Raw genomic sequence first — 17,458 nt, 5'->3', positions numbered from 1 at the left:
AATAGATATAAATTATATGAACAAAAGTTTATTGAAGTCCTCAGCAATTTTAAAGAATTTTGAGGTCCTTATACCAAAAAATTCACTATCTGTTACTATATAGCAATCACAAATTCCTGTAGGACATAATAGAAAAAAAAACTTCTCTTTAAAAGTCACACATTAAATTGTAAAACATTTCTTAAATAAAATTGAGTGCTGTAAAATTATAATGACCACAATTGATAAGATAAGAATATGTGTTACCACCCTTCTTTGGAGAAACAGGGCAATATGGATATCAAATATTACATATATTACCAGACTTTCTTTACCTCTTGGTTAGTTTTGCTGACTGCCTTTTTTCTCTTTCTTTTTTATTCACAAATACAAGGTATGGTTCACTGGATAGGGAATCAGGAGGGATATTTTCAGAAATGAAAGTGACATAAAACCAATACATATCAATGAATGATTTTTAAGAAAAATAAAATTATATGCTTTTTAAAAATACGAGTAAAGAGATGTAGGATGGAATGAGGTAGGAATCTTTGTACCTATACCCTTAGTCACATAGTACCCATTGTACCAAAACCAATTCAAGTTTTTATGGGTTTCTTATCCTTTGAGCTCAGCCAATAGAAAATAAGATCCTAGGAAGAAAAAGGAGTTTCTTTTTTTTCTTTTTTTTTTTGTCTCTACATTCCCTGTGCTGACCACAGTCTCTATCACATAGAAGGTAGAATTAAATTTGGGGATTTCAGAAAAAAGAAAGGAAAAAGCTTTAAACTACATGAAAACTTCTCATAGTAAGGAGAAATTTGAAGGCTCCATAGCTGAATCATTTTCAAAGGACCTAATAGATCCACTTCTATCAGATGAATTTTATGGCTCATGGGAAAATCATTTAATCATACTATTCAATTTCTTCATCTATACAATGAGATAATATCCACATTATCTACCTCACAGAGTTGAAGTTCAAATGAGATTAAATATGTGAATTGCTTTGTAAACTGCAAAATATTATATAAATTTCACCTATTATTATTATTATAGGTTTTTCTCTCTGCTGGTGTCTTATTGAAGTCTTATCAATGCTGATAGAATAAATAATAGGTTTTGAGTTTCCTTCAAATGTAACTTTATAGCAAAGCCATTCAGCACTTTTGGTATGGTTTTACAAATAAGTAATTATAATGAACCAGCCCACTTTATTTTGATTATTTTTATTACTTCTCAGCATGAAAGCAAGTTCACCAGGTAGCAGTTGAAATAAAATCAGCATTCCTTGTTAGTTTTTCTGACAAAATTCTTCTTAAGTAGCTATTTTCAAGGTTGTAACAATGGTTTTAAAAAAGCTTTATCCCTTCTTGACAATTGAATACTTGTTGAGGAGACCTTTTTTCTCTTATCCACTAAACAAAAGTATTACATTCAGGCTCAAGGGACCTTCTTTCTGATTGAAACTCTGACCCCCATGTTACAAAACCATCATTTGTGACCATGTCACTGTTTTGGCACAAGACAGCCCTTTTCCAATTTGCCTCCATTCTGTTTAGGGATTGAACATTAGGCAGAAATTTCCCTAGCTACTAGCTGTCATCTCTGTGTCCCAAACAGACCAAATAGAATGTTTTTGGTTACTCTAGTGACTTCTCTTAGAAAATCCAGGACTCCATATACATTCCTGAAATTGAATGTATAGAAATAGTAAAGGAATTAGCACAGGGAGGAATAGTTGAAGGTAGTTCTATCTATTCGTTTTTGCATTTCTAAAACACTTTCAACTGAGTTTCATTTTATAACTTTGATACCAGTTTCTGCTCTTAAACTTTAACAGCCCTTGAAATTCCTGATTGAGGGACAGAAATGTGTTCATTTCCATTTCCCAGAAGTTTTGGTCAAAAAACTTTGGAAATAATGAAGGATATGTCCAGATGAAAGCAACTAATTGTTGGATTGTGCCATTCCTCCCATAAAACATCCTGATCAGATGTAGCTGAATCATTACTTTCATATAGCTGTAGCCAGAAGTTTTTGTTTTTGTTTTTGTTTTATATTAAGAATTAATTAGAATCATAGTACTGGAAAGGGCTTTGGAGGCCAATTAGTATAATTTTTTCATCATCTAGATAAGGAATGTAGTTCCAGAAAGGTAAACTGATTTATCCATGGTCACAGTTATAGAACCTGGGTTTAAATATTGATCCACTGACTCCAACCAAATTCAACATTCTTTGGACTATGATTTCTTCTCTAAAACAAAAACTCTAGTGTTTCCTGATTCATTTTTGGTAAAGGCTCATTTCTCTGTTGTGTTCTCCAGAGGTGAATTATAAAGATGTCCGAGAATGGCCCGAGTGGCCTGGTCTCACCTTAAAATGAGCACTGGGCATTTGTTGTTAAAGTGGAAAAATTTCTCTCAAAATGTTTTCCTGAGCAAATCTTTAAGGAACATTTATCTGTTTCTTCTCATAGATGACCAACTGGTAGGTTTGTGTCAGATGCCTTTCAGCTTCTTCCATTCTGCTTTATATTTAGGGTCCCTATAGGAGGAGCTGGACAACCTCGGAATAACATCCCTGGAGGGTCACCATTGGCTAAGGGGACGGCAGGAGCTGCTCTCCCAGGAGGTGGGAGCCTGACCAGCCCAGCCACTACTGTCAGACCCATTGTTCCACTCACTGCACCTCAGACCCATCCCCAGCACCAAGCAGCTTCTCCTCCAATGAGCAATTGTCTGAGGCATTCAGCTCAACAAGCAGCCAGCCAAGCTCGAAGTGCCATGCAGATAGGTATGTATGCTTATGAACTCATACCTGTTACTTTTTATTCTGTATCATCAGGATTTGGTCCCTGGTGCTTACACTTTCTGAAAAAAAAAATTGACCTATCTCTCAGCCATCTCATATAGGGAGAAGTTTTATTTGCTTATCACAGTCATAAACTTCTATTAATCCTAGAAAAGTTTGCCTGGTTTTATCAAATTATTCAATTGCAGCAGCTGAAACAGATTAGAGAATTTACAAATATTTACTCTTTTATTGTAGCCAAAGAACTAATAAGATTAACACTGGCGCCTGCACTCAACTCATGGATGGGGCAATAGTGGTTCAGTCGCACAGCACTTTCCATATACCATCCGGTTCAAAATCTCCCAGTTAGGTTATATATCACAGAACAGGTGATAAAGAAGCCCCAAATCTCAGAGGGGCTCCATCTCAGAAATACATCTAAGAACATGACTTGGAAGATTGAAAAAGGTGGGTATCACTGCTGTTCTTTGTTTATGTGTCAGTCTCAGCCATGACCAGACTGATACTGTGTTAAAATGACTAGCTTTTCTCAGGATGGCATGAGATGAAAAGAAATTATAGGGTGGACCTTGAAGGAAAAAAAATAAACACAACTTGTTTTGAAAATAAAGTGTTGTGCTAAGGGAGGACTATGGGAGGCTGAAGATGCTAGGGGCTGAAGTTGCATAATGATATTAAGATGCTATGTTAAGTAGCATGGCACTGTCAGAATAACAAAAAACACATGTTTGTAACTTTGTCTCTTTTAAATAAAGCAGATTTTTCCTTTCCTTCTCTCTCCTATCGTAGCCTATGAAATGGTTGGTTGGCTTGAATTGAAATGATAGCTATTTTTACGTATGTAAAGGACTGTTATGTGGAAGGAGAGATTCAATTTGGACTTTTTGGCCTGAAAAACCAGACTAATTTCCCCAATTGGAGAACAAAGCCAATTCTGTAGTGTGCTAAATCTTAAGGTAAACAAAACAAAACATGAAGCTGTATAACCATGGGGTATAACCAGTTCAGCTTTTTTTACATTATTACCTAATCTGATAGGTTTGGAGTGGTATTTCAGAGTTGTTTTAATTTGCCTTTATTTAATTAATAATCTTCATGACCCTATTTGGGGTATTCTTGGCAAAGATGCTGGAGTAGGTTTGTCATCACTTGTCCAGCTCATTTTATAGAGGAGGAGCTGAAGCAAACAGGATTAAGTGACTTACCTAGGGTCACTCGTATCTGAAGCCAGCTTTGAATTCATGAAGAGAAGTCTTCCTTATTCCAGGATAAATGTTCTATCCACTTTTCCACTTTCCATATTTAGATATTCCTATTGGGAGAAAATTTTTATTTCATGCCTGCCAAAATCTTCCCACTCCTACGGTTTTCACCTGTTGCTTCTAGATTATTTATTTATAGTATTCATGTATTTTAAATTCTTTCCCCCTCTCCTCTCCTCCACTCACTGAGAAGGTAAAAAAAAAAAAAGGCCATATGAAATCATGTCAAACATTTTCATATTAGTTATGTTGAGGAAAAAAGGAAGAATAAATAAAGTTAAAGAAGTATGTTTCAATCTGTTCTCAAAAACTTATCAGTTCTGTCTCTGGATGTAGACAGATTTTCCTTCATGAGTCCTTTGAAACATCTTGGATTATTGTCATGATCAGGGTATCTAAGTCTTTTACAGCTGACCATCATTACAATATTGTTGTTACTGTGGGCAGTACTCTCCTGATTCTGTTCACTTCACTTTGCATGAATTTATGTCTTTTCAGATTTTTCTGAAACTATTTTGCTCACCATTTCTTATAATACAACAATGATCTATCATGATCATATACCATTTGTTTAGCTATTCCTTAATTTCCAATTCTTTGTTACTACAAAAAGAGCTGCTATAGATATAAATATTTTTGTATTTATAAATCCTTTTCTTTGTCTTTGATTTCTTTGGGCATAACTCCAAATTGTTCTTCTGAATGGTTAGCTTAATTCACAAATCACTGCATTAGTATGCATTTGCAATAGTGCATTTTCACATCCCCTCTAATATTTGCCATTTTCTTTTTCTACATTATTACATAATCTGATAGGTTTAAAGTGTTATTTCAGAGTTGTTTTAATTTGCCTTTCTTTAATCAATAATGATTTAGAGCAGGGCTTATTAAACTTTTTACACTCACTTCCCCTTTTGTCTGATAAATTTTTATGTGATCCTGGGTATATAATATTTTAAAAATAGGTTTGCATATCAAACATTTACTAATAATAAATCACAATTTCACACCCCCACATTGAGTTACATCATTCTTATGAATCAGTTCATAATTGGTCAAAGAATAAGAACAGACAATTTTCACATGAAGAAATTAAAACCATTTCTAGTCATATGAAAAGGTGCTCTAAATCACTATTGATTAGAGAAATGAAAATTAAGACAATTCTAAGGTATTACTACATACCTCTCAGATAGGCTAAGATGACAGGAAAAGATAATGATGAATGTTGGAGGGGATGTGGAAAAACTGGCGCAATAATACATTGTTGGTGAAGTTATAAACTGATCCAACCATTCTAGAGAGCAATTTGGAACTATTCCCAAAAGACTATCAAAATGTCCATATCCTTGGATCCAGAAGTGTATCTACTGAGCTTATATCCCAAAGAGATCTTCAAAAGGACCCACTTGTGCAAAAATGTTTGTGGCAGCCCTTTTTGTAGTGGCAAGAAACTGGGAACTGAGTGGATGCTCATCAATTGGAGAATGCTGAATAAGTTAGGTTATGTGAATGCTGTGGAATACTAAATTATTTTTCTATAAGAAACGATCAGCAGGATGATTTTAGAGTAGTCTGGAGAGACTTACATGAACTGATGCTAAGCGAAATGAGCAGAAACAGGAGATTATTGTACATGATAATATAAATATTATAGGATGATCAATTTTGATGAATGTGACTCCAACAATAAAAATGATAAAAGCCAGTTCCAATGATCTTGTAGTGAAGAGAGTCATCTACTCCCAGACAACTGTGGGAACTGAGTGTTATGGATCACAACATAGCATTTTCACTCTTTTTGTTGTTGTTTTCATGCATTTCGTTTTTTTCTCATTTTTTCCCCTTTTATCTGATTTTTCTTGTGCAGCAAGATAATTGCATAAATGTGTATGCATATATTGGATTTAACATATATTTTTAAATGTTTAACATATATTGGATTGCCATTGGATTAACATATATAGTCATCTAGAGGAGGGGGTGCAGGTAAGGGGGGGGGAATTTGGAAATAAGGTTTTACAAGGTCATTGTTGAAAAATTGTACATGCATATGTTTTGAAAATAAAAAGCTTTAATAAAAAAGGGAAAAAAACACAACTTTGAGAATATCAATCAATAAATGAAAATTTTAAAAAGAACAATTTTGAGAAACCAAATTCTTATTTTGATATATGTTGTGAGATGTTGGTCTATACCTAGTTTCTGACAAACTGCTTTCCAGTTTTCTCAGCAGTTTTTGTTTATGAATATGGCATAATTTTGTCAGTAAATTTTTGTCTCAAAAGCTTAGATCTTTGGATTTATTAAACACTGGGTTACCATGTCATTTACTGCTATGTATTATATACACCTCATCTATTCCACTGATCCTATCCTCTATTTTTTTTTTTAGCCAGAATCAGATTGTTTTCATGATTATCACTTTTTACAGTTTGAGATCTAGTACTGATAGGCCATCTTCCTTCACACTTTTTCATTGATTCCCTTGATAAATTTGATCTTTTGTTCTTCCAGATGAATTTTGTAATTTTTTTCTAGCTCCATAAAATACTTTTTTGGTAGTATGATTTGCATGGCACTGAATAAGAATATTAGTTTAGGTCAAATTGCCATTTTTATTATATTGGTTTGGCCTACATATAAGCAATTAATATTTTCCCAGTTGTTTAGGACTATCTTTATTTGTGTAAAGAAGTGTTTTGTAATTGTGTTCTTCTAATTCCTGAGTTTGTCTTGGTAGATAGAGTCCTAAGTAATTTATATAGTCTATAGTTATTTTAAGTGGAATTTCTCTATCTCTTGCTGCTAGACTTTGTTGGTAATATCTTTATATTAACGATTTATATGGGTTTATTTTATATCTTGCAAGTTTGCTAAAGTTCATTGATTTAAGTAAGTTTTTAGTTGATTCTCTAGGGTTCTCCAAGTATACCATTATATCATCTATAAAGAATAATGGTTATGTTTCTTCATTGATTATTTTAATTTTTTCAAAATCTTTTTGTCTCGTTATAATTAGTATTTTTAGTCAGATATTGAATTATGGTGATGATAATGGGTATTCTTTTTTGGGTCTTATTGGAAAGGCTTATCCTTATTATAGATAGTTTGTTAATAGATTTAGGTAGATACTACTTACCATTTTGAGGAAAGCTCCATTTATTCATTTGCTTTCTAGAGTTTTTAGTTGCAATGATTATAATATTTTATCAAAAACTTTTTTGCATTTATTGAGATAATCGTATGATTTTTAATATTGATACAGTCAGTTATACTGATTGCTTTCCTAATATTGAACCAGCCCTGCATTTGTATTATAAATCCTATATAGTTATGGTGTATGATCTTTGTGATATTCTCTTATAATCTCCTTGCTAGTATTTTATTTAAATTTTTTGCATCAGTATTATTATTATTTTTTGCTGAGACATTGGGGTTAAGTGATTTACCCACAGTCACACAGCTAGGAATTGTTAAGTATCTAAGACCACATTTGAATTTGGGTCCTCCTGACTTCAGGACTGGTGCTCTATCCACTGCACCACCTAGCTGCCCCTTCATCAATGTTCTTTAGGAAAATTGACTTTCACTATTCTTTCCTCTTGTTTTTGCTCTCCTGGTCTAGGTATCAGGGCCATATTTATGTCATTAAAGGAATTTGGCAAGATTCTTCTAGTTTTGTTTTCTCATGCCAAAGGGGCCAAATTGAATTCCCCCTTCCACATGACAGTCCTTCACATACTTGAAAATAGCTATCATTTAAATTCAAGCCAACCAGCACTTATTAAATGTTTATTATGGGCAAGACACTATGCTAGGCAACAGGCACAAAAACAAAGCAAACACCACCTTTCTGGAGCCTGTGGTCTTTTGGAAGAATACATATATAAAGATAAATTAATAAAAGATCATTTGAAGGGAGAGAATGCACTAATGTGCCCATTCTCAATCTCCTCCTCTCCAGGCTAAACATTCCTAGTTCTGTCATTCTATTTTTTTCTTTTTGTATGGCATAATTTCCACTTTGCTTTCTATTTTGGTTACCTTCCTCTGGCTTTACTATATTCTCACAATATTCTTCCCAGAATGTGTCACCTAAAACTGAATATAGTATTCTCTATACAGCCTAACAAGAGCAGAGTACAGAAAGACTGTAATCAATCAAAGTATCTGCTCTGTGCCAGGAAAAGTATGTGATGTTAGAGTTTATGTGGTTTTTCTCTTGCATTAAGAGCATTAAGACCTATACAAGAAGAGACATAGAGTGAAGGAGACTTCAAAATCCCAAGAATATGTGGACTGAAATTTAGGGGAGTAGCATTGGACATATTTTTAAGGCAGGTCCCCAGGACTATTCTTCTGGTTTCCTCATATTTTCTGCCTTCCACTCATCCCCAATCAGAGATTTTTATATAGACTTTAACTCTATACCTAAAAAATTTTTTTTGGTTTACCATCATTCTGGATACAGCTGTTTTGATGGAGGGCTAAATAATATATTAGTGTACCAATTAATTACCAGGACCTATGGTCTAGTGAACAAAGCAGTAGATTGAAGAAAACTGAATTGTGACATTAAAAGTTTGAGAGTTTTAGTTTTTGGATAATTAATCATTTATTAATCATGCTAGCAGATAATTAATAAAAAGGGGTCAGCGACACTCTCAAATGCCAAAGATCTGTCATAGAACCCACTCTATGCTTATATGTCCTTGGAAGAGTAGTGTTCCTAGGGTGGTGATCGACTCTGATTGGTTAATGAGTAATGAGAAGAATATTATGAAAGGTGAACTTATTCTAATGAAAGGTTAGAGGACGTGACTGATCACTCAGTTCTGGTCAAAGAGATTTATCAATAATCACTCATCTGATAAAAAGGAGATCCACATTTTCCCAACTTTTCTGAGTAAAACATAATGGACCAGAATTCTTTAATTCAATTAACCTAAATTGTCTTTACCTTTTGAACAGATCTGAGTTTTATCTCTTGGTATTAGTCCTGTACTTCTAAGGCTGCCTGAATAACCTACAGGAGCTAATTGTAGAATGAGAAAGTATAAAAGGAAAAAAAAACCTTAGTCCTATTTCAGTAATTAGTTATTAATGCAAAAGAGAAATAATCACTTTTCTCATAAATTTAAATCTAAATGCTGACATTTAATGGATATATATATATATATATATATATATATGCAGCCATGTCATTTAATTTTTCTGAGCCTCACTTTGTCCATCTGTAAAATTGGGATTTATAATACTTAATACTCCACCTCATAGAATTATCAGGAAAACATTTGCCAATTGCCAGCAGAATGTAAGCTATATCTTGGTTAGGGAGACATAGATAATGAGAGGGGACAAAGGTTATAGGAAGTACCTTTCACCTCAAGCTTAAGAAAGTGCATTGCTAAATCCTTTTCAGACCGAAGAAAGGCAGTATGTGGCCATCATATTGTCACTAAGTACCACAAGGTAAGTATTAGCATCAAAGTATCTGGAAATAATCATTGGTAATGTAGCCATACTTATTACCATGGTAACTAAATGCTTTGACAAGAATTCCATTTTAAAAATGAAAAAACCGAGGTAGAGAGATTAAAATGTTTCCTAAACATGTCCATAACATCAAGATTCAGTTCCTTTTGTTGCTGTTACAATTTTGATGCATTGTCACCTGTTAAGCTAAAATCTGGTCTCAGACACCTATTAGCTATTTGAATTTGAGCAAATCATTTAACCTATTTGCCTTAGTTTCCTTGACTGTAAAATGGGGGTAATAATTAATAGATAATTATTAATATTATATATAAATATTATTAAATTAAGAAATAATAATAATACATTAAAATTTAAAAAAACATTCGAGGGTTGTTGTAAGAATTGAGTTATTTAAATCAAATATTTAAGCTCTGAGCACAGTGCTCAGATATTATGTAAATTATTATTATTATTACCATTATATTCCATGTGCCTTTAACCCAAAAATTTTCTACTTTCTTCAGTTAAGGAGGTGCTGTTAAAGAGGTTTTTAAAAAAAGAGGTTATGTTGATGGTACAACTAATGGATTGCTCTTTATAATAATAGCCTATTTCAATAAGCACTGCCTCTGGTGATAGAGAGAAATTAAATCAACATTCTTATCTCAAGGCAAAGTCAGTGAATTTTAACAAAAAGACTAAGAATCAAAAAACAGAGCTGAAAAAGGCCTTTTTTTAGGTTGCAAATTCTTTATTTTTTTATTAAAGTTTTTTATTTACAAAACATATGAATTTTTTTTTCAACATTGACCCTTTTCAACATTGACTCATCTATAACCTTCCGTTCCAAATTTTCCCCTCCTTCCTACCACCTCCTCCCCTAGGTGTCAGGTAGTCCAATACATGTTAAATATGTTAAAATATATGTTAAATCCAAAATATGTATACCTATTTATACAGTTATGTTGCTGCACAAGAAAAATTGGATCAAGGAAAAAAAAACCTGAGAAAGAAAATGAAATGCAAGCAAACAACAGAAAGAGTGAGAATACTATGTTGTGTTCCACACTCAATTCCCACAGTCCTCTCTCTTGATGTAGATGACTTTCTTCATCACTGAACAAGTCAGACTGGTTTGAATCATCTCATTGTTGAAGAGGGACACATTCATCAGAATTGATCATCATATAATCTTGTTGCCATGTACAATGATCTCCTGTTTCTGTTCATTTCATGTAAGTCTCTCCAGGACTCTCTGAAATCATCCTGCTGGTCATTTCTTACAGAATAATAATATTCTATAACCTTCATATACCATCATTTATTCAGCCATTTTCCAGTTGATGGAGAATCAATTTCCAGTTTCTGGCCACTACAAAAAGGGCTGCCACAAACATTTTTGCACATGTGGGTCCCTTTCCCTTCTTTAAGATCTCTTTGGTAGAATCTCTTCTGGGTCAAAGGGTATACCCAGTTTGATAGCCCTTTGAGCATAGTTCCAAATTGCTCTCCAGAATGGCTAGATGTGTTCACAATTCCATCAACAATGCATCAGTGTCCCAGTTTTCCCACATCCCCTCCAGCATTCCGCATTATCTTTTCCTGTCATCTTAGCCAATCTGACAGGTGTGTAGTGGTATCTCAGAGTTGTCTTAATTTGCATTTCTTTAATCAATAGTGATTTGAAGCACCTTGAAAAAGGACTTTAGAAAGACCTTAGGTTCTTAACTTCAGGTCTGTTAATTTATATGTATATGTACATATGTGTGTATATGTATGTGTATATGTATGGATATATATGTTTACATAGATAAATATTTATATATATACAAAAGTTATTTATCCATAGATATATTTATATATATATACAAAAGTTATATCTGTATGTATGTATGAAATGTATATATGCATGAATAACTATTGTTCAGTAGTTTGTCACATCCCACTCTTTGTGACCCCATTTGGAATTTTTTTGGCAAAGACACTGGAATGTTTTGCCATTTCCTTCTCTGGCTCATTTTTCAAATGAGAAACTGAGGCAAACAGACTTAAGTAATTTTCCCAGGGTTACACAACTAGTAAATGTCTGAGGTCAGAATTGAACTCAGCTCCTCCTGATTGCAGGACTGGTGCTGTATTCTATGCCACCTAGAACCTAGTACCTTTTTGTCCTTCCATAAAATTGGTTATCCTTTATCTGGAGTCCATGGGCTTCACCAGCTATCAGAGGTCCATGACAGAAAACAAAGTCAATCACCCTTACCTAAGATAAATAGTTGAACATCTGTGGTATGTGGGACAAATCTACCTTCCAGTCTGTTTTTGTATGGCTTTTGAGCTAACAATGTTTTTTACAGTTTTAAATCAAGTTTCATTGCATTTTTAAAATGTAGAAACTATTGTTAGTTCACAGGATTGTGCAAAAACAGGCATGAGACTAGTTTTGGTCCAAACATCATAGTTTCCTGATCTCTGATCTCGTGTGCATATCTGTGGTGGAACCCGGGTTTGGCTCCCAGATTGAGGCTGTTTGTTGTAGCAGAAAAATGTGATTTCTTCAGATTGATTACACTGATTCTATGTTCTAAAAGCAGTCTAGTCTCTACCGAAAGGTAGTGTTCCATTCCTTTATCATAGGGGCAATAGAACTCTGGGGCCAGCAAAATCTTTACAATGTTAAGAGACTCTTGGTTTCAATGATTCTGATTTATTGAACCAGGAGGGCGATGAGAAAAACTTGGTGAGCCTCTTCCAATATCTTCTATAATTTGATGCTTCAAAGGAAAATAAAAGTTTCAATGTTTTTGACCAATAGGAAGTCACTTCAAAGCAACATAAAGTTGAGAAATTAAGGGTGGAGATAGGGAGAAAGGAAATCAGATCTGACCCCACCTGGTAAAAATCTTAAGCTGACTTTAATATAGAATAATAAGTTTGGGTATTTTGTAGTTATTTTTGAAAATCCATCCAACATATTGGGTTATATCTCTTTTAAGTTTGTGATTTTCTTACTACCTTGAAAAGAATGCTTCCTAATAATATCTAGTCCATGACATGGGCTATTCTTAAGAAAGGTAGCTGAGGGCCCCCAAGCATGCTTTTTCCTATACATAGAGGAGGCACTCAATTATGAGTAAATGAATGCATGTTCTTTACATACAGGTCATATTTGACACAGAAGCCTAGTATAACACATCCAGAAGATGGAGATGGAATACAGTCGATCCATTTGACTGTCAAAATTTCCTGAATCTTTGGGGATAAGATTTCTGTGGATCATCATCTCTACTCTTCCCTGGATGATCCTCCTATCTGGGTGATAATCAGCTTAGGTGAAGAAGAGTTCAGTCATCTAGAGAGAAAGTAAATTACTCCCCAAAGAGCTATCCATGCAGGTCACAGGGTTGTCTCTGAAGGGATTAAATGATCCAAGTGGCTTAATTTCTATTGATCTGCATAGTCACCTGCTCCTCTTTCTTTTTAAATTAAGAAGCTAAATTCTGCTAGGGCTCACAATGCTATAAGGTCTTAATCTAAAACCTCAAATCATTTTTGAAGACATAAATCAACCTTTCTCTTTCATTCCCCTTGAGCAGCAAGAACTATCAGTGCTCCAGCAAGTCCCAGAGAATTCGTGATCACATAATTAGATCTAGCAAGCTATTCCCACTCAGTTCTGTGAGAAGGAAAAGAGGCAGAATTCACAGATTGAGTAGGCTTTGTTTGTTTTGTGAAGTTATTTAACATCCCCAGCAAATGCTGTTAAGATTTATGAGCACATTATATATTCAAGGCATATTCAGGGGTTGAGAATAGTGTTTTTATTGTGTGTGTTTTTTCATGTTGTTGAAACCATGAATGCCACAAATTCTGGTGGTACAAAATAATTACAGTGTGGTATGTAATTTTTCCTCTGGCACAACAATACAATAATCTCAAGTTTAAATTGCATAATGTTAGATTGAGTATTTAATATGAAATAACATCTGTTGTTACAACCTGAGCTGTGACACTTATGTCAAACTGGAGTCAGGTTAAAACAATTATTATCCTGGGGCTCATTCTCTTTCTCCTTTTTGTTTACTTGGGTTAAGTAAGAAGATTTTCTGAAATTTTCTCTGTCTTATTCAGTAAAAGGATTAACTTTTGGCAGGGCACTAGAGGGGATTTGATCCATTCAAAGAGGAGATTATTGTAACTTTTGATGCTTTGGGATTTCTAGTATCCTTAAGGAGCATCCCATTGAACATCAAGGAGGTGGGCTGACATCTCTGCTATCTCTATTTTGTAGCTCAGAATACTAAGACCCTTAGAGGGCCAGGTTTAGTGTAGGCCTAATGGCATCAAGCTATCATTCTTTTTCATTTGATTTAAAGAACAAGAATTACTAGAGCCTTTTGTTATATACTGGGAATGAGCAGGAGAAAGTAGATCCAGTATGGCACATTAACCACAAAAAAATAAAGGGAACCTGCTCTCACTAGGAGTCCCTTCACAGAAATCAATAATTATTCAATAGAAAGCAATTGATAAATTTTTGTTTGCCCAAAACAAATATATATATATAATATATATAATATAAAATCCCCCCCAATAATTTTAAAAAGATGATGGCAAGCAGTTCTATATACAATTGTATATTCAATTTATTAAAAGATAGAATTTGTGTGTTTTATCTTTAGCAAGGTTTTTTATTGTTCAATCATTTTCCAGTGTTCCTGACTCTTCATGACTCCTTTTGGAGTTTTCTTGGCAAAGATGTCCTAGTGGTTTGTCATTTCCTTCTTCATTTGTGAGGTAGCAATGATGGATTTAACTCGGGTTTTGTTACTGTTTATTGTTTTCATTTGCATAGCTATAAACAGCATCTACAGGGTTGTTTTCATTTAGTTTTCTCCTTTTATAATTTTATTACAATGCAAAGTAGTGGAAAGATAGACTGAGTCAAGAAGGCATAGCAATATGATACAGTGGAGTCAGAGGACTTAGCTCAAATATTCCCTCTGCCATTTACTGTCTGTATGACAATAGGCAAATTACTTCTAACTGGACCTTAGTTCCTCATCTGTAAAAATAAGGGGGTTGAACTAAATGAATTCCTTTCTAGCTCTAAAAATGCAATACTATTAATTCTGTATTTCTCCATGAACATTAAGTAGGCAAATCATTTAATCTCTGAAAATTGAAGTTTAAGGAGAAGCCCTCCCAAATTCCCCTCCAAACAACTAGAAAACCATCTCAGAATTTATGTAGAAGCAGGGAAGCAGCTTATCAACAGAAAGATCTGTGTCAGGTGGGAGAGGAGCTAGGTGCAAGAGCTGCAGCACCATTCAGCCTCACAGCAGGGATGTTACAGCAAGCCTCCAAGCCTGGAGCAACTCTGCATCTAGGCCCTACCCTCCTGCATACCAACAGCCAGGTAGGCAAGGAAGAGTCTGTATTGCACAACAGGGCTTTGACCCCATTACTGACTCACTGCTCATGAGTAGGCTGAGCCAACATAATAAAAATGGTAATTCTACCTTAATTAACCAATTTATTCAGCGCCATACTAATCACTGTCGAAAAATATTTTATAGAGCTAGAAAAAATAGTGAAATTCATCTGGAAGAACAGAAGCTCAAGGACATAAAAGGAATCAGTGAAAATAAAGGGAAAGAAGGTAGTATATAACTACATCTGGTTTCAAACTGCAGTGGTAATTATCAAAATAATCTGATACTAGCTAAGAAAAACAGATGAGGTACAAATTAAATTAGAGTAAATAATTATAATAATTCAGTGTATGATAAACCTAAAGATTCAAGCTTTTGGAACAACAACTCATTTGACAAAAACTTCTGGGAAAACTGAACAATACTATAGCAAAAACTAGGTATAAACTAACATCTCATATTGTATACCAAGATAAAGTCAAAATGGGTACATCGTTTACACAAAAAGGATGATAACCATAAACAAATTAAGAGCATTAAATAGTTTATTTATCAGATTTATGGATAAGGGAAGAATTTAGAATCAAAAAAGATAGAGAATTACAAAATGTAAAATAGATTATTTTGATTATATTAAATTCAAAAGATTTTGCCGAAACAAAACCAATGCAACCAAAATTATAACAAAAGCAGAAAATGGGGTGGGGTGGGGTGGGAAGGGAGAGATTATTGCAATAAGTATCTCTGATAAAGGCCTCATTTCTCAAGTACATAGAGAAATAAATCAAATTCATTAAAAATACAAGTCATTTCCCAATTAGATAAATAGTCATAAGATATAAATAGGTAGTTTTCAGACAAAGAAATCAAAGTTATCTATAGTCATATGAAAAAATGCTCAAAATCACTATTGATCAGAGAAATGAAAACAACTCTGAGATACCACCTCATAACTATCATTTTGACTTGGATGACAAAAAACAAAAATGATAGGTGTTGGAGAGAATGTGGGAGAATTGGAACACTAATGCACAATTGGTGGAATTGTGAACTGATTCAGTCATTCTGGAGAGTACTTTGGAACTATGCCTAAAGGGATATAAAACTACGTATACTCTTTGATCAACAATACCACTACTAAGTCTATATCCCATATACATTTAAAAACAAGGTGGGAAGAAGGATTATTTGTGCAAAAATATTTATATCAGCTCTTTTTGTGGTGACTTAGAATTGGAAATTGAGGAGATGTCTATCACCTGGGGAATGACTAGACAAGCTGTGGTATATGTTTGTACTGGAATATTATTAAGCTATAAAAAATGACAAGATGATTTCAGAAAAATCTGGAAGGACTTACACAAACTGATACATAATGAAGTGAGCAGGAAAATGTTGCACACAGTAATGGCAATATTGTCTAATGAAGAACTGTGAATGACTTAGCTATTTTCAGTAATATAATGATCCGAAACAATCCCAAAGGACTAATGATGAAGCATATTACCTGCCTCCAAAGAAAGACCTGATATTGATTGAATACTACCTTTCATTTCTTTCTTGCATTTTTTCTTTTGAGTCTCTTAGGCATAATGACTAACATAGCAATGTTTTACACAATTGCAAATATATAATGCATATCTGATTACTTACTGCCTCAGGCAGGGAAAAGAAAAGGGAGGGTTGAGATTTGGAACTCAAAACTATAAATAAATTAAGTTTTCAAAAATTGGGGGAAAAATCCATTCCTTAGAAATAAATTAATAGATAAAGCACTCTTGATATGTAGAAAGCATTGTGCTAAGTACAGTGAATGCAAATAGAAAAACCTAAAAGTCTTGCTCCTGCTCTGATACAGGAAACAACACACATGGAAGATTTTTGTTCCAAGTCAGATGGAAAAGTCCAATGGTCCTTAAGGTGCAGCAACAAAGCAGATTTTAGTGCCTCTTTTATTTAATGTCATTTCTACTGATAAAATCATAGTAGTTCCTGTGCCAAAAGATAATGAAGTTTCATAACTTTCACTGATAATTCTCTATTTCTGCCCAAAATTGTCAGAACATTCCACTGTAGTATGTCTTACAATGAATCATCATGTTTGTTTCCTAATACCTTGGCAATATTTAATGTTTTTCATTTTCTTCCATCTTTATTAATGATAAATAATATAGTGATACCTCAGAGTTCTGAAGTATCAAATAATTACATCAGAAATGTTTAAATTTGCATTTATATGATCATTGTTTTGAAAACTTTTTTAAGTGATAATAATTTATGGATATTTGTTAATGCTTTCCCCCTCAAAGAAAAAAAAAAGATTCATTTTACATTTTGACTGTTTACTTTTGTTGGGAAAAGAGAGAGACTCTTAGAAAGTGATATCAAAGGCTCTCAATCTTATTCGAGACAGAAGGTTAAATAATAAGTTTGGGGATGAGCATATTGGGGTCAGGACAGATAGAAAGTGGCAAAAAGGGGA

General features: G+C 33.8%; 1 protein-coding gene across 2 annotated transcripts in view; it reads left to right on the top strand.

The window, feature by feature from the left end:
• SH3RF3 (SH3 domain containing ring finger 3) overlaps positions 1 to 17,458 on the top strand; it is a 566,022-nt gene that overhangs the window by 466,047 nt on the left and 82,517 nt on the right. For both annotated transcript variants that reach the window (XM_031958770.1, XM_031958769.1), the window contains one exon: positions 2,524 to 2,777. In XM_031958770.1, coding sequence (XP_031814630.1) covers positions 2,524 to 2,777 — 254 coding nt within the window. The remainder of the gene's footprint in view (positions 1 to 2,523; positions 2,778 to 17,458) is intronic.

The sequence above is a fragment of the Sarcophilus harrisii genome, chromosome 3, assembly GCF_902635505.1.
Source record: "Sarcophilus harrisii chromosome 3, mSarHar1.11, whole genome shotgun sequence".
NCBI classification, from domain to species: domain Eukaryota; kingdom Metazoa; phylum Chordata; class Mammalia; order Dasyuromorphia; family Dasyuridae; genus Sarcophilus; species Sarcophilus harrisii.
Note: the sequence above shows the minus strand (reverse complement) of the source record. Positions and strands in the feature narration are given on the sequence as shown.